Genomic DNA, 27,323 nt, shown 5'->3' on the forward strand with positions numbered 1-27,323 from the left:
CAAGATTTCGTCAACTAATCCTATTAATAAGAGGAAGTTGTTATTTATGCTAGGATTCCGTGGATAGATGGTGTTGGAACCGTTGTAAAAGAAAAACGGAGCTGGAGTGAAACTGACAGATTAACATATGAAATGAGATAATTTAAACGCATGATTATAATTAATGAGCTCCGTTTGTTGACGGTCTCTCGTCGATCGATCAATCTTATTGGTTGTGTCACTTTCATTTACAATCACCCAATTAAAATTTTCAACGGTCACAAACTCATTACCACGGAAAATTTCGTGTTATTTTACACGCGCGGTTATGGGAATTCACATTTCCTACGGTGCCATTTAGTGGTGATAATTGGTTTAGGGCGATGAAATAGTTGGGCGTCAAGTTAAGAATTAGAAGCCGTGCGTTTCCATATAAAAATACAAGAATTTTTCCGTGCAAGTGTTGAGAAAGCTGTTTGGTCGATTGTACATATGCGTGACGTATGTTGTGTTACCAATATTCAGATGTTTAAAATTAACCCAACCGACCAACGCATAATGAACTGAAAATAGCGAGGGCAACGGTTCATTAAGTAAATCTTCAAAGTTTCCAGCACTTACTACATCTGCTTCTAATGAAGAGAATCATTGTTATCGTTTTTTCCACGCATTTCTTCACCAAATCCGTCAAGTTTATACAGGAAATCTACTACTAATCCCCGCGTTTGAACTCGCTAAGCCACGCCAGTAATGTCAAGAAGCTGCCGGGCATTACAAACTTGTAACGTACTAATGATAAACACATGAAGACATGTATAATAAACAATAATATTTCAGAAAATATGTTAACGTCAAAACTAATTATCGTTAGAATATTTAGACTTCAAAGCAAAATTTGAACACGCTGCTGTGACCACTTCACAGGTTTTCTGGTAGTAATCTTTACAATCTCCCATAAAAAGTACATGTGCTATTGAACACATGGTTTTATTATGGGGTTGAGAACATCCCGTTGAACTGCTGTACGCATCTGGTTAGGTGAAATATATTACGACCATAATCTATTTTCGTTCGCTTCAAACATCTTGGTTTTGTTCCTGCGATCACGCTTTCTTCAGGATTTCATGCAAGCTGTTCACAAAGCTTACATTGTAATCTGAGGCAACAGTTGAAAAAAGTGACTAGGAATAAATACTAAATACATCAATGTCATGGCGAATAGCTGGAGGAAGCAAGAACGCGTAGATTTCTTTAATGGTTTAGCACAGACGTGCAGGTATAAAGGAGCTGCGTTTCTTTCAGTTTCTGGGCTTTAGAATAAAAGACAACGTTGAGTGGACGAAGTTTCTCATTTTCAACATTTAGGCACGTTTAATTTGCCCTCCTCCGACTTCAAAACGAATAAATAAACGCACCTCTATTAAAAACTGTTTGAATTTCACCAAAAACTAAAAAAATCATTCGCGGAATGACTACTTTGTAACAACATGCGATAAATTTTATAGCAAGCGTCTATGTGTTTTATGATTATTGATTTTTATGACTATGAGTTTTTACAACTGTTGGCTAAACGAAGTCATTTTGATTGATTCATAAGTGTAATTATTTGTCAGCAAACATCTTCCCTACACAACTATAATTTTTGTTTATATTTCGATTGAATTAAAAATCCGTTATTTTGTAATCCTGTATCCAAAATTGGAGTAATAAAAGTAGCGCACATGCCGCATAAATAAATTCGAGCAAGTTGCAACAAACATTTGTGTCAACGCACATTTATAAGGAGCTCGTGAAAACAAACATAAGCAATGTATAAATAAACGCAACAGATTCCAATATTCTTGAATAAATAAACATGCGTCTTCTGCAAAAATAAATCATTAAGCTCGTAGACGTCTGAATTCACTAAAATAAATAACGGAAAATCGCAAGGATGACCTGGAGGCAGACGTGACACTATGAGTACTTCACACTAATTGTTTCCAGCAGAAGACAAAAGTAATGGGTGTAAGTATGTGAATAATACGACCATGCGGGTTTCGAAGGCACAAGAAAGCACCCTCGTATCCGGTTTTTTATGTATTATTCTCCATTGATGCTGATTTAATTGGACTGTAAACGCAACAAGTGCGTTCACTTTTACTTCGTTTAGATATCGGAGCGAATAGTTACTAGCATAATCCTGTTACAACAAGCTTAAAAAAGGATTTGCAATGTTATTAATACATATATAAATTATCATAATTTTTAATGATAGTCGATATTAACTAAGTTGGGTCGATAAAGTCTTTATTTTATTACGCTCAACCATGTTGGGAATCAAGCTGGGAGAATGCTGCCTTTATTTTATTAGATATTAAAATATCGAACAGGATGACTGTAAAAATGACACGTGGACGTTTATAGTACCCGGATTTTATCGATACATTTACTCGACTGACGAACTCGGAATGAACATTAACGTCCAAGTTGAAGACATCCGAAATATGCCAATCGGTTCACATTCCGAGGAGCTTAATAAGCGCAGCTCAAGATAGAGATGGAACGCAAATAGGTAAGATGTGAAAACAAGAACAGACCTTCTGGGAAAAAGAAAAAAATGCAAATACTGCTCAAACAAAATTGAGAATAAGACTCCGCAATAAACGCTGACACTTTTATTTCAATCGTTAAAATTGCTATAATAGTTTTCATAACAAAGGAGCTTTAGGAACCTCTAGTACATTTGAATTTACGATGTGCAGATTATTCGTGCGTAAAACAGTCTGCAATAGTTTTGTTCTATATGCCTACGAAATCATTAAAGATAATTAAATTCCGCTGCAATATAGCACGGTCACCTCCGCTGTACATTAAAAATTAAGTGCAAAATAAGATTAGTTTACTTATAAATCATCCACATTCTATTACGTTTCTGTTCACGCTTGTGGAACCAATCTAATTTTGCGTATCAGTGGTTCCCGAATGGCAAGAAACAGAAGCGTTAACCAATTGAAATTAAATCAGAGATTATCGACCGCGATTTTATTATCCTCTTGGTGAAAAACTGCGTCTGCTTCCTGCACTTACCGTGTATCGAGTTGGCGGTGGAATGCTGCAGAGAATAGAGGTACTCCATGTGGGGAGGAAGACGATAAGCGGGATGTAATTCCCGTCCCAGGAGCTGAAGACCACTTCCAGGACTTCCGCTTACTCTGAAACAAGAACAAGTTTTTCAGGCTCGTTTGATTTCAATCAAGTGTTATTTTACTAAAGACACAAACGCCTACGTAGTGTTAACTCAATTCGATTGGGGTGGTTAGAGTTGATAGCTAAGTGTGGGAGTAACAAACTGTTGAACAATTAGAATGTTTGCCAACGGCTCATTAATTTTTCACGGTGTTGGGCAGGTGCAATTTATTTGCTGGGTACGTAGATATGTGGCGTACCTTTCGAAATAAAAAAACGTAATTGTACTTTAAGAAGAAACCAGAAGAACAAAGATAATCAACACCTAATTAGAGTTATTTAACCGGACAGGTAGAGAACCTATTTTGTACAAGAAAAATAAAACTATTTTCGTTCCGTAAACATTATTCCGAAATCCTCCAAGGTAATCGTGGCCGATGGTAGATTTCAGAAATATACGGCCAATATAAACGCCAACAAGTTTTTATGGTTGAATAAAATTTTAATCCGGACTGCATTATCAGGTGTGTTGTTCCACATCCAACCAAATAAACAAAACTAAAGACAAGATCGCAAGACGACAATCTTCTTGCAGGACCAGTGTAATCCGGCTTGCATAAACACGCACACCACTTCAGTTTTGTTCGCACCTTAGATGTGGGTGGTTTATACAGTTGTACCAAACAAAGCAAGACACCATTTCAAACTGAATAATTTGACAATTTGTATACAGGCGCCTTGGAAATTTACATAAATTTCGGCGATGGATTCGGCGGGCTTGACTGCTCTATCATCAAATATGTTGAATGAGTCATAAAGAAAAGAGAATTTGGATACGTTTATTGATATCGTTTAAGTCGGAATACCGTTATTAGTATAAGCACTTTTAACAAAATTGAACCTAGAGAAAAACGTGGTCTAAGGAACATTAGCCTCATGTCTTCACCATACAAAGAAATAAACTTAATCCAGTGTGTAATTGTCAATAACAAGGTCTATTTATTTATTTCACGAATCAATGGCAGTTTCCCATTAGAGTAGTAATTATTAATTGCATGGATCATTCGTGGAGAGCTTTGGTCTATAAAAAGCTCACCGCAAAGGATTGTGAAGAAGCGATAATTAGAGTCTGGTTCGTCTTTAAAAGGCGTTGATGCTTCAAATCAGCATTAATTAAAAAGCAAGTTGTGATTCATTCCGGCGCAAGTAATTTGAATTAATTATTATAGGATCGTGCACGTCTGATGTGTGCAAGCTATACATATTCAAACTCACGCTAGAAATGCATTTGCATAGAACACGTTCTTGTTGCTGGCTACTCTATTAAGGTGTGGGACAGACTGAAAACCGTATCTGGAGCTCACACAGCTACTGCCGTCCCGCCTTCTAAATTAGAATCATATAACGTGTCATAAATAATCATAACGAAAGCAGCAATGCAGGAAATGCAACATTAAATAGTCGGCTTCGTATTTATACGTTCCTTTGAGGAATATGGGAAAAAACTGATAAGTTACGACAGGCAAGCCCAAGTCACCTCATTGCTGCGAACTTATTTATTTAAATGAAATGCGTAAGCAGTTACAACAACTCAGACATTTTGATATATCTCCGATACGCTTTTCGATCAATAATGTTCATTTATTGCTACTTATAACCGAGACAAAAGTTCAAGGTTTTCCGATTACAACATTAATACAGTAGAGAGGTACTTACAATATTATTATCTAAAAGAAATCATGACAAAAACACCTCAAAACAGAAGCTGGAACAAATCGTTTAATCGGTATACCGAGAAAGAAGTTTAATGATAGTGCCTATAACAAATGATGATCGCGAACCTTTCCTCCGGCTATACTGCAGACCTGGAGCAACAATCGGTTACCACCAACTTTACTATAGCCAGAGCTAATAAGCAATTTTAGTGGTGTTTACTTTTTGCATTCGCCGCTTCCTTCACCAATTATATGTGCTTCAGTTTCGTTATTTTGTAGTCGCTTTTACTCTTTATGGTGGTGGTTTCAAAGAATAAAGAGAAAGATCAAAACTTCTCGGTAATTTTAGTTTGACAATGTGCCCTACATCTGCAAGTAACACTGCAGGGCATATTTTTTTACAGAATTTCACATAGAAACGATCAATCTTTGCCATAATAGTATTATTTTTCGTATGATATAAGACTCAATTTTTATCTTCTTCTGCTTAATTGTTAAGAGCAGCAAGAGGTAAATTAGATTTCCTAATTTTTTCTCGCAGTTTCGTGCATTCAATTTTCCTTTATCTTGTTTTGTCATAGTAAGAAAATAATTAATGTAAAATATTCTCATTAGGTGATATCTTTAATAATAAAACTTTGAAAATAAAAGATGAAATAGTAAAAAATAAATATAATTTTTTTTTTATGTTAAATTTAATACTTCTGTAGTAAGTAAATTATAATAATGCAGTTCGTCATCTCTGCGTTCGAAGCCTTTTGCCTCTTGCGAATTAAAATATCTAGAGATAATTAAACTTACAGGCATGTCAAAAATTTAATATTGCAGATGGTTAATTCAATATATTATACTTAACAACCATCTAAGTAAATGCATACTTAAGATCATCTGCAAGTTTCTGATACCTTTACCCACTAAAAAAGCCGCTGCCACCAATTTCTGTACTGATAATAAAAATGCATCATAATAAAAGTAAATGCGCATTCTACGGCTATAAAATTAATGTAAGTAAATGTAGGACTTAAAATTTGTTCGCATATATTTCTTTTCTTAATCCCGGTGTCGTGCTTTGTGTAATTCAATGCAATGATAAAGTCTAGCATGTAATTGGCACTGACCACTACGTGCAGTGTCGTGAACACTCCAATCTTGGCAACAATCGTCGGATTAAATATTCATGAATGGAACTTTAACTCCACACGAGTTCCAGTTTCTTTTTCGATCTTGGTTTTGTTCTTCATTGCAAAAATAAACATGGATGATGTGGTCGACTACGAAATGCCATTAAATCGAAGCAATAAACACAAACATTGACGTAAAATGAATTTTAATGGTCCATCGCGTTTCTCAACTGATGTCCACTGCGGTCCAACAGAGCAATACGCAATCAATTTCTTTCACAGCATCAGCGAGCTCGAATTGTTTCCGCCCACGAAGGCTCGCTCCACGGGCTATCGAAAGAAACAACAATCTTCGAACAGGGTTTACTATGATTGGGGGGACACTCTTCGGAGTGATTTACTTGTGCCTCTAATTTGAAATTCTATTATTTTTTGATGAGCATAAGTTTCCCTCCTTGCGGTTCTTGTTATCTCAAGGTAGCATCTTGAACCGGAGAGTTTGGTTAAGGGGATGACTTTTTACAAAGTTTCGACAATACCTTAATTTCGTCCTCTGACAAGCAGGTAGACGGGTTAAGAGCTTCGGATGTTTCTGAAAGGACTATTTAGTACTGTCATTCCTAATGATTTCCGAGAAGACCGTGGCGTGTAGAAGCGTCAACAAATGTGTTCATTGCGATGTTACCTTCAGGAAGTTTATAATGTCTTTAAAACTGAATTGCCCGTTCGCTTATTATTTCGCCAGACTATACGTGTCAATTAATTTAAATTTATCTCCTGCACACTGGTCGAGAGTGGTTGCGAGACGATACCACTGCTCCTCGCTAAATGTGAGTTTACTTAACGAGAACATAAACCTCTTACATTCGAGAAACGATGGAAATGAGCGTAAATATAGTCGCAAGGAGAGCGCCTACAAAATCAGAACACCTACGGTAAACCATAAACGACAAAATGTCCACTAACAAGTGTGAATTGTTATCAGCTGCACAACCTTTAACCCCGTTTCAGAACCAACAACGCGTAACTTGTTACCAATTTTTATTAATTACGCGTAAATGCGGAGTGGCATAAAGGAAAAATCAGAATCAGGCATTCCGCCAGGTCAAAAGCAATAAAGAGCAATAAAAGGGCAACGCTTGGATGATTATTTAAAATGTTGAAAACATTAACTAACTGGACACGTAGCTAAACGGTGGAGGATGCATTTACAGCTTTAGCGTGTTCGACCAGTGCGACAGAACACAAAATGCCTACCATTCTAGTGCAAAACCTTGCGAACTGGTTGCATTGGCATCAGATACCCACTACCTACTTGGGTATGCCAATTAACTTACAGTGACCCACCCTTGTGTTAGATTGTTCCACCAGCTTCACGTGACCGTAGGTGTTAATAAGCCGCTCTTATCTTGGAATTGCTTGTTTTTCCACATTCATTTTGAGAATACACCTTGAAATGGTGGCAATTATTGGACACACCATCTTGTTTATGATGCGACAAAATCGTCATCATCAAGTTTCTACTATCTGCCAATGGGTGATAAAGTCACACTTACATGAAGATTTTTAACCCGTTCGCTAAAATAGTGTTCAGAAACTTGGAGATATAATTCCCGGATGTAAAAACTATTACTCTAGTATAACTGGTAACAATATTGTTGACTTTTATCGTCCATTCAGCCCACCTATATCGGAGCAGCTACAAGAATGTTTTCTCAGATATATGCACTTACAATACAAATTGCTATTTTGTAATGCAATATATCAGCTACTTTTTCCAATAACTTCCAACACAAAACAAACGATTCTGCGAGAAACTGTAACAATGTTTGTTATAACTGTCGATAGTCACACCTACACACGCATGAATATTTTGCATAGGCTTGAAAAACGTCTTCCTTCTGGAGCAGCTTCTACTTCTGACGTGAGTCTCGGAATCGTGGTTGAAGATAAGCAAACGTATTCATCAAATCAATTACTACGAATGTTTGAGAATATGGGAGTAAATTGTGGTCCGGAGTGGGCGAGCAGGCGTACCACCTGCCGATAAAGGATTGCAGCCTTAGTAAAATACCCTGTCTGATAGAATCTTACATCGGCCGTCCATTTCACACACAGTGCAAGAGCTGTTTATCTTGCCAAGTTCGGATACACTTATTTAAGATATCACTGAAATGAACATTACTTAGCTCCATTGTGAATTCTGACAGCGTGGTAAAGGTGCGTCCGTACGTGCCATGCCTGTATTTGTAAGGATGATGGCGCAGTTTGACAAAAACGCATAACGATTTGATTAAACTTGAAAGAGTAATGAAGCAGGATGAGAAGAGCTATCAATTTGAACATCCTGCAATTACACAACGCCATAATATTGTGAATAATCTGAGAAAGATTAAGTGCAGCTTTCAAGATACTCATGACAAATGGACGTCGATCTTTCCTAACGAATCCTCGTTAATCACAAATTTACCATAAGTGGATGATTGCAGTAGTACTCAAAGAGAGAGTACGAAAGTTGCCGGCGAAAAGAATTGTTGAATAATTCGATGGACTGACAAATCACTACACGTGTCACTTGTGCCCGAACAAGGAAACAGGGCATGTCTTCCTTGTGATGACGAAGACCGCTTTGGAGCGATTAAGCCGAAACTATAATTTGTTGAGGATGAAAAATCGGGTGTAATTTCGTGTGTCATTGATAGATAGCGAAAATTTTTCACCGCGTCACGAAAGCAACAATTTACTTTGAAATTCGTGACCGAAAATAAAAGCAGCACAAGAACGTAAAGTGCCACAGCTTTAAATGATGATGAAGTTACAAAATCCGGTTTTCTCTGAAGAGGGTATAATAAAGTCGTTAATCATAGTAGCTTTAAAACCTGCCCCCCGATATCCGATCTGCCTTATAAAGTTTTATTTAAATTTATAATTATTCCTTCTAATCTTGATAAGTACGAATAAGCTCTGCGGGTAGTAGACTTTCTTAGACATAGGCGGCACTCCAACCGGGCACAGGGATTAGATGCCTCACGCATATTTGTCACAGCTGTCATCGACAAATTAATTGGAAAGTTCAACAGGCGACGTCTCTCTATATGATAACCATTTAATTGACTTCGATACGAAGACAGTTGAGGTCGAAATGCAATTTGTACTGTACAGTTCGTTGACATAAACAACCGCAACTTAAATTATGTCCCAGCAAAAAAGTGGGTTAATAAATTCCACAGGGTTGTTACCGTTAATGCGGTGGACATTTCACCCGGCGGTGCCATTATATTTCGTCAGTTCGGTGGTGCTTTTATCGCCTGGTGTCACCCGAAAAGAAATTTTTATGGGCACCGTCCGGTTTTACCTGCGACTTCCAGGGTCTGGTCATTTAGTGGTAAAATTCCCGTTTTTAACATTCAAATAAAATGCGATAATTTTATTCAAAAGCGTTAAAGCATGGACAGGTGGGTGCATTTTTGTTTAATTAAACCCAGGAAACACGTTTTCGTCGACCAAGTTAATTAGAACGTTTCAGGAATATTTCGAATGCTCCAAAAGCTTGGGACGGCGATATTTAATGGAATAATAACATTACAAAATCTTGTTTACTCGTGATAATTTGTTAATAAACTTCAAGACGGGTTTCATGCAACTGCAATTATCGTTATTTAATAATATCGACTCTATCTTTCATGGCTTAAACTGTGCTGATTAAACGTAATTACATGCATTAAATGGTTAAGGAGTTATTCCGCTGAAAATAATTTCACTTAACTGTTGCGCTTTTATGAGGAAATGAAAATTTTTATGGCGCAAAAGCGAAGCTGTCAACACTTTGCATAATAAAACAGATTGACCGAATTCGTGGGCCGTTTGTTTTAGGAAGAGCGGTGCTGGACTTGAAATTGATCACACTTTTCGATAGAGAGTTGATTAATGATGTGGAAGTAATTTTATGTAACACTAGCTCGTGACAGTCTTGTCACCACACCGAAATTTATGGGACGGCAGAAAAGTTTAATGTTTCCTTAATTAAGCCTTTACCCTTATGCGCATGTGTGAACGAACACACTTAAGACAGGATGTTAGAGCTAACTTTAACAAATAAATTATAAACTTACTGTAAATAATTTGAAAGTAGTTTTTTATATGTCCGCCGAGCGAGTTTCGTTCTTGATTTCCCGTTTAAATCCCCACATAAAATTAGAGATTAAGGTCGATTCGGCACCACTGAAGTGCACAGGTGAGCCACAAATTCTCTAAACCAAACTTAAACTTAACTTCACAGCATCAGTTGTACTTTTATGACTAGAAACAAGAAGCACCAAACCGAAGAGTAACTATCACAAAATCCAATTTAGCATTCAGCACTCGATCACAGCACGGCGCACTAGGTGGAAGTCACAACACCCACGTGTCGTAGTGATATAACCATCAACACCACCATGTCGAATATCGAGCAGATTTGCGTTTGCCATGGTCGCAACACGGTGAAGAAAAGATAGGATCGCGCGAGTATGATGTAGGGAGGCTCAAGTCAAACTGAAGTTGGTGTTCTCTGAGGAACAGGTCGGGAGGAGAGGCCGACCACCCATGCCGCTAGACCAATCTCTGCTCAGAATGTCTTATTCCCGGGCCGACAATATAATAAAACACAATCACGACGAAATAAGACCGCGAGGATGATTGAGCCGTGGATTGCGGACTGCTGGGGGCTTTCGCAAGATGGCCGAGGTACGTGCGCCGGATGACAGAACTAATGATCCTGACTCGCAATTTAGGCTCCACCGGTACGTTATTAGCATTCGCCGTGTCTGGCGTAAACGCGAAATTGACCGCGTAATCGCAACAATGCATACACAACATCAAACAATGACTTCATCTATGGAACGAGTACCATCTTCATCGTGCTGCGTGAAGAACAGCGTGCGGATGAGCTGTAGACAGACAGCGCTTCGGCTCGCCTGATGAGGCGGATGAGCTTTTGGGAAAACACGGAGCTGGAATTTCTCACGTGGAAAACGAATTGGGAGATTAATTTCAACGTCTTAGGAGATAGAACATTACTCATTTAATAATCCCTAAAGCTTCTCCAATGAATGGGGAGACGATTTGTCAAAATGTCGAATTAATTATTTATTGAACACGTGTACCACGTTACAGGAGATTTATTAATGCCAATGGTACTACGCCATTTTAATATCACCAAGAACTTTACGCTACGTTTGACATTTTTTTAAAATAAACGCTGATTGGTAAGTTTTAAATATTTGTATCTATATACCAACTTAAAAATATCGGACGGATTTCAGGGTCCCACTTGTTCGACAGTCGTTTTTTTAATTCTGAAGGTACTTTTTAAAAATGTGCTAAAAGATAATTAAGACCTAAAACGAAAGCTATTGCGAAACAACTTATTACTTCAATGTATAACCATTGTAATTTAATTTCTCCTATAAAAAACTTAATTAATCGCGTGTTGCAATGCTTCTCATTATATCAACATTAATTTATATTTTGATGGTCATTTTATGGTAAACATAAATATTTATGTCATATTCATTTACGAAAACATGTCTTTAATATAATTTCCACTAAAGATCAAAAAAAAAATTAAAGTAGATATTGATAAAACATAGATCCTAAACCATGTCATAAATTTATTTGGACATAATTTTTAGACATAAATAAGATCAATTAGCAAAAATTACAAATACATAATTTAATTTCAAGATACAAGTGAAATCGAGATTTTTTATTTACGATCTAGCTATACTGAGGCCTCTAGCGCTTGTAGTTTGTTGTGCTCTTGCCTTTCCGTTTCCAAGAGTGGTAATTTGGAAACTAGCTCTTCTGCTGTAGTCCTTCAGAATCATTTATCAAAGCAATTTCTCGCGGCAATGTTCATGTACGCGCATACACTAGAATAATTTACCATAAGATGGATAACATAATGAAAAATAAAACGCGTAGCATATGGTGCTGAAAATTAAGATTCAAGTCGGCGGTTTATTCTTGGGAACCACTACAGGCCCCCGTCATCACATAACGTCCGAAGTTCTTTGTTCAAAATTTGCATCGGTCGGGTGGACCGAGTTCTCGCAGAAATTCCAATCCAGTACGGTTTGTTTTTATTTGGTCGCTAGTTTTAAGTTGTTTGTATAACAGGTGGTGATGGAAACCCTATATTAAAATTGTATCAAAAGTTAATTTGTTTTCAGCTTCAGTGGTTGCCTGTGTGCATAACTTAATAATAAATTTATCGCTTGCACCGTTAAGGCAGCTCCGAGAGTTTTTTAATGACAAATCACCTCGGGAGCGAGCAAATTAACCTTAAATTATGTTGAACAAGTACGGGTTAACAACCCTGGGCTCTTACCTGGATTTAGGTTATGAATTAATGTACGCCATCGAACATTCGGATGTTACGAAATGTAATTATTGGTTGATTGAGATTTTAATTGCGGCTAGATTCAAAATTCATTAATCACGTTCGGTTCAAAGTTGGTACGGTTTAGATGTACACTGTTATTAATTGACTTGTAACGAAATTTATTGCTCTTTAATATTGATTATTAGAAGATTTTATCACAAAATTAATTCCGTAATTTATATTTAAAATAATGAATGGTTCCAAACCAGTCCATCAGACAATCCAGTGTCTATCTACAATCATATATTCGGTTTAACCTAAAATTAAACTCCCCGCTAATTGCTAGAAGGAAATAATACTATCGCCCAGATCAAAGATTCATATTTAATTGCTTAATTAATTGCGCCGTGCACGAAAATGTCGGTAGCTTATTCTTGTTCTACCTTTAAATGCGGTCAAAAGAAACCGACGTGTCATTGACTAATCGAGTCGCTGAAAAAAGCACGTGTTAATTTAGGTGCACACACCATGCATACATCGGTTGAATGTAATTTATGGACTTATCGTTTGTATATTTCGCACGTGAAGAGTCAAAAACGTGGGCACTAATTTCCTAGAAATCTCTTGAATTTTTTTAAGGCTGTACGTCGGCTTTGTAATTGTTTTATACTTTTTGCTTTCCTGAGTTCTAAAATATTAAATAAGATGAGTAAAAAGTGGTCACTCTTCCTATGATTTATTGTTGACCATATTAAGGCGAGCAGGTGCCATAATGGAATTTCAAAATTAATTTCATAATCAAGCGTTTGAGATAAATCAAATTAAAATAATTAAAGACAAGGCGAAAATTTCGTTGGAACCCATCAGAATCTTCGTGTAATGAACACAGAAAATCGTGATTGAGTTGTGAGTCTAATAATTACTTAATCATATCTCAGAAATTGCTGCCACAAAACATGGTAAATGAAGAAAGCAATGAAGCCCACGTAAATGTGCGATTGATATCAGAAGAGGAGGATCTTCTTGAGTGGCAAAATTGAATTTAAGACACAAATTCTATTTGTCATGTTTTAGATAAGCCGTTTTAACATCGTCACGAAAATAATTACTTCGCTGTCAATATACACTTTAAAAAATGAAATACATAGTGGAAGAAGATATCTCAAGGTGTATTTAAGACCTCGTGGCCATGTTGGATTTCCCCGAGATCCGCCGAAGTTGTCCGCTCCAATCAAGCCAACTAATATAATTGAGATATGAAGATCGAATAAGTCAAGGCTTGTGGTATCTTGGAGGTTGTGGTTACATGGGCGGTCTCCGACCACGATCCCGAAACCCATAATTGCGGCAATTTTGTTTTCTCATACTTCATTTCGCTTGGTGTGCTCGTTTTGTTTATCACGGTGTTCTCTTGATGACGCCTTTCGGCTCGTTTTGATGGGATTTCGTGAGCTGTTTTCTTAAATATTGCTCTCGTCTAAAGAAGTGTTTAAGTCTCATCATAGTACGCAGTTAGGTTCTCTGTAAATGAAGCAATCTACCACCACCAAAAGAATTCCCCTCGGGTTCTTCAACTATTAACACTTCTTCGTGCCTCGAACACTAGGAGCTTCAAACGCGACCTAGACTTGTTAATGGTGTTTGACGTGAGCTGTTATTTGCATGTTAACTACGCGCAGCGCTTTCTCTCCTTTTTGGCCAAAACGTGAGTTGATTCTTATTCTGCGTGCAAATCTCCTGGCATTTCTGCCATAACATTACCTCGCAATAAATGCTAAATTATGTCAGGTAATTGTGTGTGTTCAATAAAACATTGTCATTGAATAAGTCACAACAATTACGGCCGTTTAAAAAACATTAAAATGCATTGATCCAACAATAGATACCTTAATTGTTATAAACATTTTCATAACAAGATAACTAGGAAGCTAATCACTGTTTAAAAATAAAACATCAAATTTAGTTATCTGAGAACTTCTAATGAGTTCATGGTGACAATTAATACAAAATAAACCAAATAAAGATTGTTTAATAAAATTGTTTGACACGACCTTTTGACTTTCCTTTACCTACATAGCATGTGATAATTTTTTGACTACAAGAAGTAGGTCAGCTTTTTTGCATCTCAAGCATCCAAGTAAAGTCTATGACAGACTTATTTCTAATATGATCTCATACCAAAAGTATCAATAAAAAATACATTAACATAGGCACGTACATCCACGTACTTTTCCACAAAGGAATGAACTGATGTGTTCCTGTAGCAAGAAAATTAATTCAAGAAAGATTAATGTTGGTATGAAAGGCGAGAAAATTATGCTTTATGAAATAAAAATAAAACGTATATTCCCATTTATTTCCTTTCTATTTATAACAATTCCAGAAATAAAAATGATTGCAACCATATTTGGTACGACTTATTGCTAACTGCTAATATTTATGTTTCCTCGACAATTTGCTTTGTCACGTCAGTTCGCCCTAACCATATGGGGCCAGATCTGCTCCGAAATCATATATTTCTTTGACAACAATGATTTTCAAAAAACATCTTTTCTTACAATGAAACAATCGTCTTATGCAGTAATGTAGATACATATCTTATCAGTATTCGTATCATGTAAACGTTTGTTTGGTGGTCATGGTTGCCAATGACAATCAGTTAAGTTGCCTTCTTGTTAGGGATACCACGTATTCTTCAGAAAGGACACAGGAACTGGCACGAACATCGCCGCCCACTTTTTCCTAGGAAGTCACGTGATGTCACCATCATCATCAATAATAATCGTCCTTCTGCCAAGACGTGTATAAAAGTCCGTTATTAGAAGTCTTCTAATAGACTTGTTATTCTTCTTCGTTGCACCCATGTCTTATAATAAAGTTGAAATTAATAGAGTAACAACCTGAACCGCGATGTTCATGAACTTAACCAAGAATCTGAGTTTCTGAACAAGATGTACGGAACAACAAAGACCAGCATTATGCGCAATTGAGACATTCTGTTATTTATTCGTCAGTATGAATACTGCATTGAATCAAAACACTCATTATCTGATCATCGGATCTTAAGTTGGCGGAGCGATGTGTATCAACCGACAACCGCAAGCACTGAGAACGAGTTATAAGGGTAATAATCCAGCCAGACCTATAAACGATTATTACCGCTAACACGAGCACATCTTGCATGTTTGCTCCTAATAATCGTTAACACCGACGGAGGACAATACAATGACCGTTGACGGCAGAATTATGGAAGAGTCGGGCTTAATCCCAAAGAACAAGATCTCCCGTCACTAATGCGACGTAATTGCAAATTAAACACAGCCACTTTCAGAGAAATCTGAACTTGTAATTAAATTGGAATGGACGACGGTGACTGCCAAAGGCTGTACTTTCCACAAGTCAACTCGTACCTCAGTGTAAGAAGGTTGAGAATCGTCGCCAAAGTACACTTGTACCCCACCTCATGATCCGCTTTTTGCCCGCACTCCTCGATATTCAATTAGTACCGAAGACAAGCCTTCCTTGTCCTCGCCAACGTTGCTTGCAACGAGCGGTCGTTTTATTGATGGGCAAACGTCAGCAGTAAGTGCGCTTGCATGTTCGGATGGATAAAGGCACACGGTAGCATCAATTTGCTCCAAATTTGACGGTTCAAGTCCAAGAAAGCGTTTGAACACATAGAGCTTTTCCTAAATGTTTTTACACCAAGTAAATCGACCGACGAAATGAAATTATTTTCACTCCAATTAACGTGCGATCTGTTTCAAACCAAAGAAAAATTGAGAAAAAATCGATCTATTCCGTTTGGACGAAGCTTATTGTGTCTGGTCGCATACGACCGGTTATATCATGGTCGTTCTAAACTAGTTTCCAGAGCGGGCGCTTTGATCACTCTTTAATAGATATAGCTGCATGATTTTGTTAGTTCGATTCACAGCGGGCCTTACGTACAAGCACGCTTTTTCACAAAGTACATTCTACGCAAGTTATAGTCCTGTTCAAGTGAAGTCTTTACAGACAACTTGATCCGCGTTTAGCAAAAAATTAATAAATTTCGCATTCCCACTTCTCTGCCTCCAAAAACAGCAATACTTGATCAAACGAATAAGGAAATTTATGCTGAATTTATTGCGATCATGTTTACAAGTGTAACTTGTCATTGAATCCTGATGAACTTTGTTTTTTTGTTCAGCGGTTAATCTCTTGAATTCATCTATTAGTTGCGTCATTTCATAATTAGTTTTGCATCAGTACTTACTGCAGCTTCTTTGTTACTTTTTTATGTCTGCGTGTTTAATGAAAGGTAAATATTGCCGAGGCAATTTATGATACAGTCAAGATTCTTCTCGCGGCAACCTGCAGCTCATAGATTTGCTTCGTTCTGAAATTTGAACAATTCAGTATTAGAAATGTTATGCCGAGCATGAATTGTAAAGAGCCCAGTCCAAAGGCATCTACTCCTCCATTATATATGAATAATACATCCAGAGAGGACGTAGAAAAACCATCTCGTTTAAAGCCCATTGTTATCCTTTGTTCGAAACCAAACAAAAACATTAAATCCCGTCTTACTTCGGATGAAGTTATATTTATTCCAACAATTAAAGGCATCATAAATTCTTATCCGACTCATCAAAAGCGTGACGGCTCCCGTTTGTACATTAATTTAAGACGAAGCCAATTACCACGTAGATTACGCTTCTTTTGATAAAAACGCGACACGCTCAGATTTGACGACAAATAATGGAATCGGGGTCATCGACAAGTCATGATGATGGGAAAATTTCGTGCGACAACTCTTGCGTGGATTCTCATTTGATGGAAAATATAAAATTTATTACATGTCATTGACAAACGTTTCACGTAACTAATAAGAATTGGTTTAGTTATTAATATTAATATATTAATAATCCAACACCTACGTGATCCTTTTCACAAACAGGATGTCGATTTGAATACAAATCGCACTACTTCGATGCCGAGATGATGTCAGCATTTTCGCTAGTTCAATTCTCCAAAGGTCGCTTTTATCGTTTGAGGCTGAAGCTGATCGGAAAAAAGGGTAAAACAAGAGTTGTTAGTAACGAATTAATCACTTAATAAATAATTCAAGATGTGCCTTCGGCTCAAGACGACTAGAGCAGCCAGTCTGCTTTATGACACGTGTGGAAGGTAGGTACTCGTTTGTGTGCAGTTCGCTTGATCTCAGATTACGGTCGAAAGCATGAATTTTAAACAGGCTGGTGATATCTTATTCGTATGACATGCATTTTATGTAAAACCGGTGCCCCCCTGCGGAATTTCTAATTTCAAACAGTACCATTCCACCATCGAAACGGACAGGCAAGCCCTGCAGGGCGGACATGATGAATCACTGGACGATGTAAATGTGTGAATTTAGAGGGTTTAGGGGTCGTTTTCATGGGCTTTGGCGTCCAGCCAAGAGCTGCTTCGTGTCCATGCATCTCATTTGATGGTCCGATCGCAAGTTATATCTAAAGGTAACTGATTTAGTTGTCTAGAATCTCGTGGGCGTGTTCTGTTTGTATCTGGAGGTCAGATGCTATCTGAGTCGGGGATGTGCACGATTTATGGCCGTGAAATCCATCCTCTATAACTCACGGCCATCGTGATACCGCAGGGTTGCTTACTCGCCTCTATTGTTGGAAGATATCACCAGTGGATGCCACGATACGAGATGGAAGAGATACCGTAAGGTGGCGTTCTGCGCGTTTACAACTTGATAACGCTGCTAGATGGCGATGTGAAGATTCATTCTACTCCAAATTTCATGTCAAGTTGCCTCAAATTTCTAAATTCGGGTTTCTTATCGAGATTCTGTCACACCGACAACGGAGCACTCACTTTTATTTGTTCCCGTGAAACGCTAGATTTCAACAAAGATATAAAATTCCAATCGACGATTCGCACATTGACATTTGCACCCATAAAAAACACGAGTGTGGGAAGTTTATGTTTAGTAAACACAAATGCATAACGTAAACAAGGTCGATTTTCACCTCCACAACCCGCCGAAGAGACATAATTAAAGCCGAATACCATCATGTAGATAATAGACCCATTGTTACGACATTCTCTGGCTGTTACCTCCGAATATCAATCCGAATAAAAAGCTTGCTGGCGGATAGCTACAAGCAAAGTCTGGACCAGTAATTGGATGTATGCAGCCTGAGTACAAATTGTCTGGTTTCGCCAATCTTGGCGAGCACGTTTGGATTGGAAACTTGCGTTAATTTTTGTTCGTGCCTCCGCTTGATTGATTGGTTTTCATGTCAAACACACCAAAGATAATTGCCATTTTTTGCTGCTCTTCCTACGTTATTCCGCAAAACGTAACTCCAAGGAAAACACCGCCAATCTGCATAATTACGTTTTTCAAAACACGGTACGATTCATAACGATCGAATGCATTTAATTTTGAGAACTCGAATTGTCAACATTATAAATTAAATTTAATTACCGTGTAGTCTTTATAGTCTTATTCAGTAATTCAAAGAACCATATCAATAAACTGATAACATATAAACTAATTGACACGTCAGACCGAATGATATCGTCAATAAATTACTTCTGCATCACTTGGTCCATTGCCATCTTTCAAAGCCAAACAAAAAAGGAACGTTAGTCGCTGCTCCTTCAATCCCACATGGGTTTTACGACAAATGTTACTTTTAATTTTTTTGTGTTCAGTGTGGTTGCGGGTCACAATCCCCTAAACGGACAATGGTAGTAAACCACTTCGAAAATTCAGCCCTTATAAAAAACGCACCATTTACAATCCTGTGAATTGCTGGCATCTAAACATGGCCATGATGCTAGAAGTTCCAAGAACCACTTCACCCAACATTCAGGAGGGTCATTTTAGCACAAAAACAGACGATCTAAATGAAACTGTGAAACGAAGACAAAATATTTAGGCAGTTACAATAAGAAAAAATGTGAAACGTAAAGCTCGGTATAAGGCCGCTGAAGCATGGAGCTCGAAATGTAAATGTTACAACATGGTTAACTTTAAAATATGACGATCGTGCCGCATGTGCGAATTTTAATTCTTTACGGCTTGGAGTTTGTTTATGTTGTGTTGCCGTCTGTACTGTGTTGCACCAGCTCGGCCGTGTTCTCCCGTGTCCACGTTGCACTTGGCTTCTAAGCTATTCTCAAACAAATCCTAAAACGTTTCACTACATTCTTGCTTTATTTGCAGGATTTTTCTTCCGACTGAAAGTCTTCATTTCTTTGAATTTGTTTCCGCTAAAGCACTGCTGATGGAATTCAATCTTACGTGACGAATTTTCGTAATGTCTTAGTAAATTGTCTGTGAAACATGGTTGAAGAAATCCGTTAATGATTTCATTAAGGGAACGTTACGGTACTTATGCGACTGTTACAGGTACTAAAGAACATGTGCTCGAGTCTGGAATGTCCTTATGTAATTAATAATAAGTCCCTGTCATTTTTCAACCCGGCAGACGGCTCCTTAAATCTAGCGTGATAATCTTACAAACGCATGCATGCTTTCTGTTGAGATGACAGGGCCATCTGTTAATGTACCGAGAGACTTCTTTTTGTTGATTACCTTTTAGTCATACAGCTACTGTTGATTATAAAACGGCATGAATGTGCTCTTTCATGTTATAATGTTTATTCTACGAGTTACGGTCTCTTCCTGGATACCCATTGGATCCACTCTTGGTGTGAACGCACCCGTTTGAATACGGCGAAGTACCAAAATTACCGGCAACATATCACTTGGCAAACGGGTTATTAACCCATTCAGTGCCGGGTTATTTAGCACCATTGCCAGCTATAAAGCAAGATTATCACGAAACGTTTGCCTCTGAAGATCGAACCACTCAAAAAAAGGTTTTTAGTTGTTCACTAGTTAACGAATTTATATCCAAAGATAAAATTGACTGCATCTTAAAAGCTCCAGATCAATGAATTTGGAGCGGAGCCTTAAAATTTCAGATTGCCGTTTTTCTTTCATAGAAGAATTGTTATCACTTGGATAATTCATTATTGCACATCGGCTCACATTACACATCTTGGATAATATGGAGCTTCATTAGCACTAATAATGTGATAATGATGGATGATAGTCTACCATTACTGGATAATGCAGCGAATAAATTTTCTTGATCACTGATCACAATTATCACTTTGTCGTTGCGTTCCTGGTATTAACATAAACCTCATGTATTATACCTCCATTATATATGGTGTTGATGAGTTATTAATTAGTTTTGATGGGCCGCCCATACTCGGCGAGACTATAAAATTGCAATAATGTTGTGGCATCAGGCAAAGGACAGTGCTGAACGTGCTATTAAATAGGTCGTTAGAGAGACTACATTTACATTCGGGCCCAATAAGGCTTACATTAATGCCGAATATGAATTATGGAAGATTGTTTTTATGTCAGCGTCTGAATTACGACAAACCTTGAGCATGTAGTACTATAATTTTAAAAGATCCGCACGTAGGTACTAAATCGGCACCGAATGACAGCCAAATGTGTTGCTAGAAGTCCATACAGTGAGTTAGATCCAAAAGAATTTACGACTACTAAAAGCAACCTCTTCGCTTGTTAATTATTGAAACGAAACTATTCGCCAGCAAAAAATTAATTTTAAAATTAAGAGACGAGATCTTAATCCAAGAAAGAATCTCTCGTTCGTTAAGTAGAATTAGGTGCTTGGGAAGATTAGTATCAAGGGTAACTTCGGATGATGGTGTCATCATAAATTTTGTTCTTTCGAATTTATTGTTTTGCGCCGATACAAAGTAGAGAACCCCACGTTATTAACTTGATCGTTTTCACTCATTAAATCACAGAAAAGTCCTTGAATCCTTTAATAGCCAGTGTCCGCAGTTTTATCAAGTAGTGAAACCTGAGGATGTAAGCTGCAAACCCAATAATGATAATTATACGTTTTAAATGACGTGCCCAATGGCTCGTCAACAATAACGCTAATTAACCCACAATCCCTAGGCGGTATACACGGACGATTTTTCTGATCATTATCAGTACAAGTGCTTCTTTAGCTGCACCGAACGCTCGAGTACTCACTTGCTATTCGCAGTGCGACTTTTCCGGTAAATTTGAAGGAAGTACCCGGATCGCATCAAATTTAGTACACCGGAACTTACAAGATTGTTGAGGAAGAGTAATACACATCCTTGTAAACTATACCAATATTAATTAGAAAGCTCAGGAAGTTCGAGCTTGAATAGGAGAAAGACATGCTTACATGCACCCAGACACGCATAAAAATTAAAATATTCATCCATCATATCATGTTTATAAACAAGTCAAAAAACATGATTTTACCCTTGAACAAAATTCATGGTTGAGATGTCTCCTGCACGGCTGTATAAAAAGTGAACATGTGGTTGTTGACTTTGAAAGTGACATTTACGTGTTAATTAATAAAAACGTCAAACCCTGTTAATAAATAAGAACGCAAGGGGGATATTATTTCCGAATTGTATAAAAAAAGAGAATTTAAGTACTGAAACAAAATGGACTATGAAATTATCCAAACAAAAGCTGAGGATTTGGGAAAATCATACTTTTATGAGAGAAATGATAAATGTGAGTACGATTGTAGTGGAAGAACAGCTGGCAAGAGAAAAGTAGACCATCAGAAGAAGAAGAAGCTGAAGAAAAAAAGTACGATTGTATGTTGTATATGAGAACTGTGGCCCGATCATAGCGAGGACCTTGTATATTTTTTAATCTAATCTTCGGCTTGACGCATTTTTGAAAGAGCATTCGTTATAACCGGATACCAGTGTGTTTCAAATATCTGTCCAATTTATGATGTAGTTGTGCGATGATGTGGCGATAAAAATTTGAAATTTAATATGAAAGGTAAACTGTGGTGCACCCAGCGGAAACTTATGAATCGGTGCATTTGATTTTAATAAATAGAACCAGTTTTGAACTATAATTATCTTGTTCGACAAGAAAAGACGAATAATTACACAATTAAGCACGAAATTGAGTCGGAAAGATGGTCCCACCGTATCTACATAATCGTTGGTCATCTCCATTTTGGATGTGATGGAATTTGGTTAAAAGTTTCCCGTGTGCGAAATAAAATGGCTCGTAAATCTCGATGGGGTTTTGTCGCGTCTTATGGTGATCTTTTAATTATCAATTTGTCTTCACATCTGTAATAAATGTCTCCAGTTTAGGCGCCAATATAACTTTACGTAGGATGTAGATAAAAAATCTAATTGATTCTAAAAGTGACAGGTGCCCATCCTTGCGAGTGGGAGTACTTGAAAAGGCATAAATTCTGTTTGTATAATCTTAGCTGTGTTTCTACTTCTGGAGGATTAACGGAAGTGCTTCCATTTGAGAGTAGGAGGCAATTTTTAAGTGACCATTAAACACTACAGAGAAGATGTCTCAATTGCCGTACTTCCTCGAAAAATGGGCTTTAAACTAACACTTCCTGACGTATTTTATGAACATCGTATGGTTTCCGTCACGATTTTTAACGAATAACATAGTTTAGGACAATCGGGGAGTCAGCGGGGAACCGAAAGCACAAAGCACTCCATATTTCACTGTTCTCCAGATGCTGAATACTCCAACACGACTCGAATTCTAAATAAATCTTCGAGATTACTTACCAACCTCGACTTTGTTGAGTTTAGAACCACACCACGAATCAACAAACTCACCTGCAAACAAATAACGAAAATTAAAATTTTATTACATACAGTTCTATGTAATTACAAAGTAATTTAATACGACTTTTAGTAACAACCATGACTGCCGTTTAATTGGAATCGGTTAACGTTTGGAAATTGCATGCAAAGAGCAAGTTCGATTTAACCGCGAGATTTTTTGCGGTTTCGAAACAAGAGTTAAAGAGATTGTCTCTTCAAAGGGACTGGAGATAAAGAACAATTCAAACTGTCGGCATTCCCAGGAACTGACACATCAATTAAGCAAGATCCTGTCAGAAAAAATCAAAACATCAACTATAAACATTAAACAGTTCTTGTCGGACTTTTTGCATCGGCAGTCATTTTGGTCACAGACGCTGCAATAAAATTTTATGAGCGGCGTTGTGCTGTGCTACAGAAGACAATAAACTGAGCTCCGGGGACCCAATACAACTCTGATTGCTGCCCATCTCCAAGGCTATTCCATCGTTATTTCCTCAGATGTCTGGTTTAACGAAGTAAGTAGGTAGACATTACTAACTCTCTAAATAAATTAGAGGCGCCAGTGTATTTAAAAAGAAATGTTAATGAGCATTCACAAAATACTCAACTTTTGTTTCCACAAATCTGTAATTAGTGAACGAATGCAAACACCACAATAACAACTTGAAACAAAACAATTACTTTACTAAAAATTGCTTTCAAGATGTTTATCTGTGTGATAATCAGAGGTTTGAACGCGATAACTCATTATCTCTCATTCTTCTAGCAATCAACACTTTCTGGGAATCTCTAGTAGACCATGCAGGAAGCCTAAATTAGGGTAATTATGATTTCATTTTCATTTTGTGGAAGTAGCATTGCTCAACCTTCAAGTTCAAGTTCTTTAAATTGTGGTGCACACAAATGGGTACTTAATGAGCCTTTTTTTAAGAGACATACAAAATATGTATAAAAATATGCGATCTAAACATGGAGAATGTTTTAAAAATCAACGAAAGGGGGTTGAACCAAAATAGTAATCCAATTTGGTTCTCTGGAAGTCTGAAACAACAGTGTCATCAAAGGGTGCAATTTTCTCGTTGCATCACAGACCGCATCAATCATTGTAAACAGACATGTGTTCATTTTAGATTAGGTTTTTAATGAGATTTCATTAAAATTCGCGCGACCATCCATCTTATTTATCAATTTCTTGCTTTGACTCACATGCATCATTTTATTCATACATTTGAGTGTAATTAGTTGGCTTAACACTTCGTGGAGAGCAAAATTGAAATTTATTGCCATTATTTTTTAAGTTCATCAATATGGACGAATTAATTAATGAATTAATACAAACAACATCCTCGGTAACTGGTAAAACCACTCCTGAAATTTAATATACGACCAGTGTAAATCATCTGTTAAAGTAACTTAGTTAAATATTAAATTACCTACCTGTTATATTCCGTAAAGTGTAAAACCATTGCAAAATAGCAATCTGCACAGATAAATAGTGTTGCTGGACATGTGTTCGAGCGAGCAACATACAATAAACAAAAAAACTTGTCGGTTTTGAATTATTTATAAAGAGCACAACATGCACGACCAAGTGAGCCAAGGGATGATTTTATGGTACTGTGAAATCGTAAATTCCTTCAAGCTTATAAAATTTTAACATCACAGCAGAATCTGAAAAGCCGTTCCCACAAATGGGGGAAATTGGCACCATGGTATTAACGAAAGCAAACAGTTAGCACCTTCGGAAGACAAATAGTGCTAAGTACCTAATCTCGAGTAGTGTGCATGCGTATCTGTCAAAAGTAAATTTAAATACACCGCAAATATAAATATTGAATCAAGCAGCAGAGTAAAGTTTACATATCAGGACATATTGTACACACAACGCTTATTTATTTTACAACTCAGTAGCACTTGCTTAGCTTTTGATTCTACTCTTCACGCATAAAGAAAATATAGAGATAAATGGCGTATTTATGAGTTTTATTAAGTGATAATGGTGTTAACGTTACGAACTTTAACAAAGGGTTATCGCCCTATTCTGTTCTCTCGTAACCTCACGGAATAATACAACAACAAATGTCTATATTAAACGCTTAATCACCAATTTATTAGTCTACTAATCAGTAACGCGAGTTAAAAATGCGCCCACTTTTACCCTCTAAATCTCTTGTGCATATCGTCGTTAATCATACAAACGGCTTAATCCTAACGTCTCAGTCGCTCGTATGAAATTTATTACGTGAAATCGTTAACTGTATGGTGAAATATAGTTCCAGTAAGAATACGACACTGTTTAATAAATCCCACATTTCTTAGGGATGTTATAAAATGTTTTCTCTATAAAGAATTCCGACATCGACAACATTTTTTTCACATGAAAATTATTCACCTAAGAAACACCATCAATTATATCGAATATCAACATTATTATGAGAGTAGTAAATCTTTAAACCAATTTTATTCAAAATAACAAGCCAATTAAAATATTTCCGAGTCGCTGAGACTTGTACGCTCTTAAATAATTAAGCACCAGTGGCACAACACCTTTTCAAAAATATTCAAGACTAATGAAAATTTGGCGTTGAACTGGAAGTAGTGCCTACACCCTGTTTAGTCTCTAGAGGATGTCACATGGTCTAATTTATATGTCTTCATAAAACTGGCTTAATGCTATTAAAAAGTGCTCTTAATGATAACATTTAAATGCGGACGGGGACGGCGGCAATTATTTACCAAGAGCGGTGGCAAAAAGCGCGATACGCAGACGGCAACGTTAATTGCTCTGGCTTGAGCCAATTATCCGACCAACTACTGCTCCCATCTTAAGTATACATCCTAAATCTCACTGAAAATGTCACATGCTCTTGTTCCTTGCGGTCGACAAAAAGGAAATTGTATTGTTGTTTCATTCAGTAGTTTGCGGTCGCTCCACTTCAATCCCTTCAGACGAGTGCCTTGTTAACAAAGATGGACAATTACCACTTACAAATAAAGCAATCAAATGGCAAAATTAAAGGTCAGCACATGAAATCCAAGATTAGAGAAGACATCCCAAATATATTAACGAATAAAACAGTCTTAGGTTAATCATAAAAATTCTTTTAGATGGTGCCCGTCAGTGGCCGTTGGTATAATGTGAAAAGATACAAAATTTCGACAACACCTGATCGGTCATAAAACAGAGTAAACATTTAGAGTTAATATTGAGATGTAAATTGGTCACCGGACGCTCTTAGTGTTAATGCGTGTGTTTGTAGAACTTGATTCCATAATAGAGCCGCATTCCTGACTCGGGAAACCAGCAGTGACGACACTGAACATTGAAATTATGTGAGGTTACCGAAGTATACTGAAGCAACTCAAATTTTCTTCACAGAATATAATTAAGATACCTGTACAAGTCTTCAAGCTCCAACGTGCTAAAAATGCAGAAAAATTACGACTTGCGATTTAAAGTTACCAGTTAACATGTCAGCTCGTCGAGCTTTATGGTAAATTATGAACAACACATCCAAAATCGAAAGTCTCCCACAGAATGTGTTAAGAACTTTATCACCAATCAATTTCTGATTCAACTCGTCTTGTGTTAAGTTTAAATCATTTTGATTAGAGACGTACTGATTATCGCGTAATAGTTCCCGGTGATAAAATAAAGTGCCATCATGCATTTGGAATGGCAATGCAGTGTGTTAACACCATGCACAATTACATTTTTCATGTGCTACAACTACAAATAGAAGTACAATTGATGCATTGTAATCTAACGAGCTTCCTTCCGATTTTTTATCGACGCCCTAGAATATCAATAAGACCACACATGTTTTAGACAACAAGGAATGATTGTTTAAAGGAAGATATTAGAGTAAAAAGTTGAAAGCTATTAAAATGCCGTGACCGCAGAGTCCGTGTCAGAAAATTTACATTTTTATTTGCATTTTTACGACGAAAATTTGCACATGTTAAAGAGTAATAAAGTTGTAAAAATATTTACCGATTAAGAAGACACTGAGCTTCGTCCGCTTGCTTCTTTTATTTTATATTTTCCTTTAATGACCGAAGCACCTTTAGAGTCCGTTAGGTCGATTCTTTATTCTACAAAGACGAACTAATGAATTCTATGACTTCTTCTTAAACGAAATCAAAGTAGTTCAAACGTATAATAAAACTATAACGTTGCCGATTGGGAATGTTTTTCATGTAGCTTTGTGGCTACCTAATAAGTAGAAGCAACGCAAATACGGCCAAGAACAAACGAGCATAAAACGA

At 37.1% G+C, this 27,323-nt stretch overlaps 1 protein-coding gene across 2 annotated transcripts in view; it reads right to left on the minus strand.

Annotated features, from left to right (window-relative positions):
* The window catches only part of ci (transcriptional activator cubitus interruptus), a 38,773-nt gene that overhangs the window by 5,085 nt on the left and 6,365 nt on the right, over positions 1-27,323 (minus strand). Inside the window, exons 1-2 of one of the 2 annotated variants that reach the window (XM_088029163.1) lie at positions 10,096-10,548; positions 3,049-3,173 (exon numbers count right to left, since the gene is read on the minus strand). In XM_088029163.1, coding sequence (XP_087885289.1) covers positions 3,049-3,097 — 49 coding nt within the window. In that variant the 5' untranslated portion in view covers positions 3,098-3,173; positions 10,096-10,548. Of the gene's footprint in view, positions 1-3,048; positions 3,174-10,095; positions 10,549-27,323 lie in introns of those variants that run through there. The other variant, XM_088029162.1, reaches the window with a different exon arrangement.

The sequence above is a fragment of the Gnatocerus cornutus genome, chromosome 2, assembly GCF_029298725.1.
Source record: "Gnatocerus cornutus isolate USDA-ARS CGAHR chromosome 2, icGnaCorn1.1, whole genome shotgun sequence".
NCBI lineage: Eukaryota > Metazoa > Arthropoda > Insecta > Coleoptera > Tenebrionidae > Gnatocerus > Gnatocerus cornutus.